At 52.3% G+C, this 2,918-nt stretch overlaps 1 protein-coding gene across 5 annotated transcripts in view; it reads left to right on the top strand.

Annotated features, from left to right (window-relative positions):
• Window positions 1-249: 249 nt before the first annotated feature.
• The window catches only part of AP2A2 (adaptor related protein complex 2 alpha 2 subunit), a 124,853-nt gene continuing 122,184 nt past the window's right edge, over window positions 250-2,918 (top strand). For 3 of the 5 annotated variants that reach the window (XM_019519768.1, XM_019519767.1, XM_019519766.1), the window contains exon 1: window positions 250-350. In XM_019519768.1, coding sequence (XP_019375313.1) covers window positions 284-350 — 67 coding nt within the window. In that variant the 5' untranslated portion in view covers window positions 250-283. The remainder of the gene's footprint in view (window positions 351-2,918) is intronic. The other 2 variants (XM_019519770.1, XM_019519769.1) reach the window with 1 other exon arrangement.

Raw genomic sequence — 2,918 nt, 5'->3', positions numbered from 1 at the left:
CTCTCTGCATGGCTCTCGGGGCACCCCTGCCTCCTTCCCCGAGTCCCTGCGGCGGACGCAGCCTCAGCGCCTGATCCGGGGCCGCCTGGCCCGCCTCCGGCTCGGGGCGCGCCTCCCCCCGCGAGCGCCAGGTGGCGCTGGAGGCGCCCGCTCCTCCCCCTCCCCTCCCGCGGGGCATTGGGCCGGCGCTGCGCCTGCGCACTCAAGAGGCGGCGGCGGCAGCGGCGGCCGTGGCAGTAGTTGTAGTAGCAGCGGCAGTGGGAGGCTGCGGGCGGGGGTCGTGATGCCGGCGGTGTCGAAGGGGGACGGGATGCGGGGCCTGGCGGTCTTCATCTCCGATATCAGGAACTGTAAGTGCGGCCGGGCCCCTCCGCTCCGGGCTGGGGGGACGTGTGCGCGCGCAGGCAGCGGGGGTGCGTGCAAGGGAGGGTGCAAAGCAGGGGGGCGGCGTGCAAGTAGGCATTGTGCAAGGGAGAAGCCTGGGAGAGGAGCTGTGTGCAAGGGAGGGTGTAAAGCAGGGGGTGTGCAAGGGAGGGGTGTGTGTGCACGCAAAGTAGGGAGCTATGTAAGTAGGCAGTGTGCAAGGGGGGGCCTGTGAGAGGGACAGTGTGCAAAGGAGGGTGTAAAGCAGAGGGTGTGCAAGGGAGGGGTGTGTGTGCGCGCAAAGTAGGGGGCTATGTAAGTAGGCAGTGTGCAAGGGGGGAGCCTGTGAGAGGGACAGTGTGCAAGGGAGGGTGTAAAACAGGGGGCATGTAAGGGAGGGTGTGTGTGCAAGGGAGGGGTGTGCAAGGGGGGAGTCTGGGCTGCACCTGGGCAGCGTGCAGGGGAGGGTGTAAAGCAGGGTTATGTGCGAGGGGGAGCCGGGGGGGTGTAATGGGGATGTGTGCAAGGGAGGGTGTGTGTATGGGGTGCCTGGCTGGTGCCTGCTTCTGCTTGGAGGGCCCCTGGGATGTGGGGAATATGCATGGGGCCAGGGGGGAGGCTGATTCGGTTGCCCCTCTGTGTAAGCAGCAATTTCCCCCCACCCCGGGCTCTCTTGCTTCTGGGCTGCACCTGCTTTCTGGCTTGAAGGGGCTGATGGTTGAGTTGGAATGGGGCTGTGGGCTTTCCCCAGAGTGGCATGCAGTGGCGAGGACCTGGTGTAGGGCCTGACACTGGTGCAGGGTGAGTAGAGGAGGTTGTGCCAGGTCAAGCAACCATAGCATAGGACTGATTCCTAGCCCGGGTAATGTGGTACCCTGGGGTGCCCTGCGATCCTTTCAAGGGTGCACAAACATGATTCACACGATAAACCCAGAGCTTTCTAATAGGAATCCAGAGTGTTGAAAATGGACCCCGACCAGTCTGGATATCTATGTTCTTTGCAACTGAAGAGTTGCTGTAGTGTGTTTCTGTAGTTAAAAAACCCATGTGAAAACTAATCGCCAGCCTCTTCCACAGGGAGCCTTGAGTCTAAGGAGGCCGTGAACCATTGGCCTAGGGTTTGTGTGTGGGTCTATTCGCTCTCCTCCTTGGATGGCCCACTGCTCCACTCCAGCTGTATTTTCCTGGCTTTCTTGACTGCCTCCATCCTCCCTTCAAGGGATGTGGTAGCATAAGGGAGCCTGCTGTGGGTGCTTTTGTTGGAAACGGTGGGTCATATCTGCTCTGCCCTGGTGTAACCTGTATTGATGTGGTTGCCAAGCACAGGGTCCTGTCTCCTTCCGATAGTAGACTCAAAACTTTCTAATTATTCCACCCAGGGCTAACATAGGCTATGCAACTGCCTGTCTTAATGCTATTAATCTACAAAGGTACATACCTGTGTAGCTACCATGTGCATAAGAGAGGATCCTGTATTGTTTTTCAGTTCTACCAAGCCCTGTAATAACGTCTATGATTGTAACATGTTCTTAGAGCTTTTTAACCTTGTTCTAAGCTAAAATCTTTAGTGAATTCCTTGGGGGTAATAGTGTGTCAGCAGTAGCCTGACACTTCAGTTGCCACTTGGCCTATGCAGGGGTGTATTGTGTGACTGTGTATTTGTGGGAGAACCTCTTTGAGTTTCAAATAAGTGTTACAGCAGTGTAATTGTAATCTTTCAAACTAGTGCCAATCTTTGTAGGGCTGGCATTAAACCTGTTTTAAAGTCTTTTAGTTTAGAAGGTTGCTGAATTTAAGCTAGCTTTTTTTGTAGACCAGGTAAAACACCCATACAAGGGTTTGCATATTTTTAAAATGGAAGTAAAAACCTCTCTCAGACTAGTCTACCTTATGTATGGAGAAGGCTTTTGGCCTCACCCGAGTGAGGCAAAACATTTTTTTTTTTTTTTTAAAGAAAAACCCTATGCTGAAGGGTGCTGGGAAGGGAGGGGTGACCCTTTATGGTAAAGGCCAATGTGTGTTCTTTTGTGTACGATAGGGCAGAGTGGAAGAAGGTGTACGTCTCCTGAATGAGAAGCTTAATTACTTGGGATACTTTTATATGGCTTTTAGAATTGGATTGACCACAAGTGTCTTGGCTGCATAAAGTAGTGGGAAGCATCTGGGGTTGGCTGAGAAGGACTAAGATGACACTGGTTTTGACGCAACTTCCCAGTGTTGTCTGCTTAAACTTGTCTTTAAAATGCATACAGGGCCTGCTTATCTTGGAAACCAGAATAGTAAGGTTAGGGCTCTAACAAACGGTTTGTTGCACAAAACGTACAGATAAACCGAAAATTGCTTCTAAACTGGCACAGTCCCTTATATGGGCACTCGAATCTGTTAGAATACCTTATTGTTGGAATGATTTGGAAATTGCAGATACAGCAAGAAAATTTATTGTTAATTAAAATGAGGTGGAAACCAGCTAACTGATGTTTGCAGAACTTCTGTGTGTAGCTAAACTTGAAATGGTTTAGATGTTTGAATGCCCCCATGTTAATTTGCTGCTACAT

The sequence above is a fragment of the Gavialis gangeticus genome, unplaced genomic scaffold (assembly GCF_001723915.1).
Source record: "Gavialis gangeticus isolate Ggan-Ray unplaced genomic scaffold, GavGan_comp1, whole genome shotgun sequence".
In the NCBI taxonomy this organism is placed as follows: Eukaryota; Metazoa; Chordata; order Crocodylia; family Gavialidae; genus Gavialis; species Gavialis gangeticus.
The sequence above is the reverse complement of the archived record's forward strand: the minus strand, read 5'-3'. Positions and strand labels throughout refer to the sequence as shown.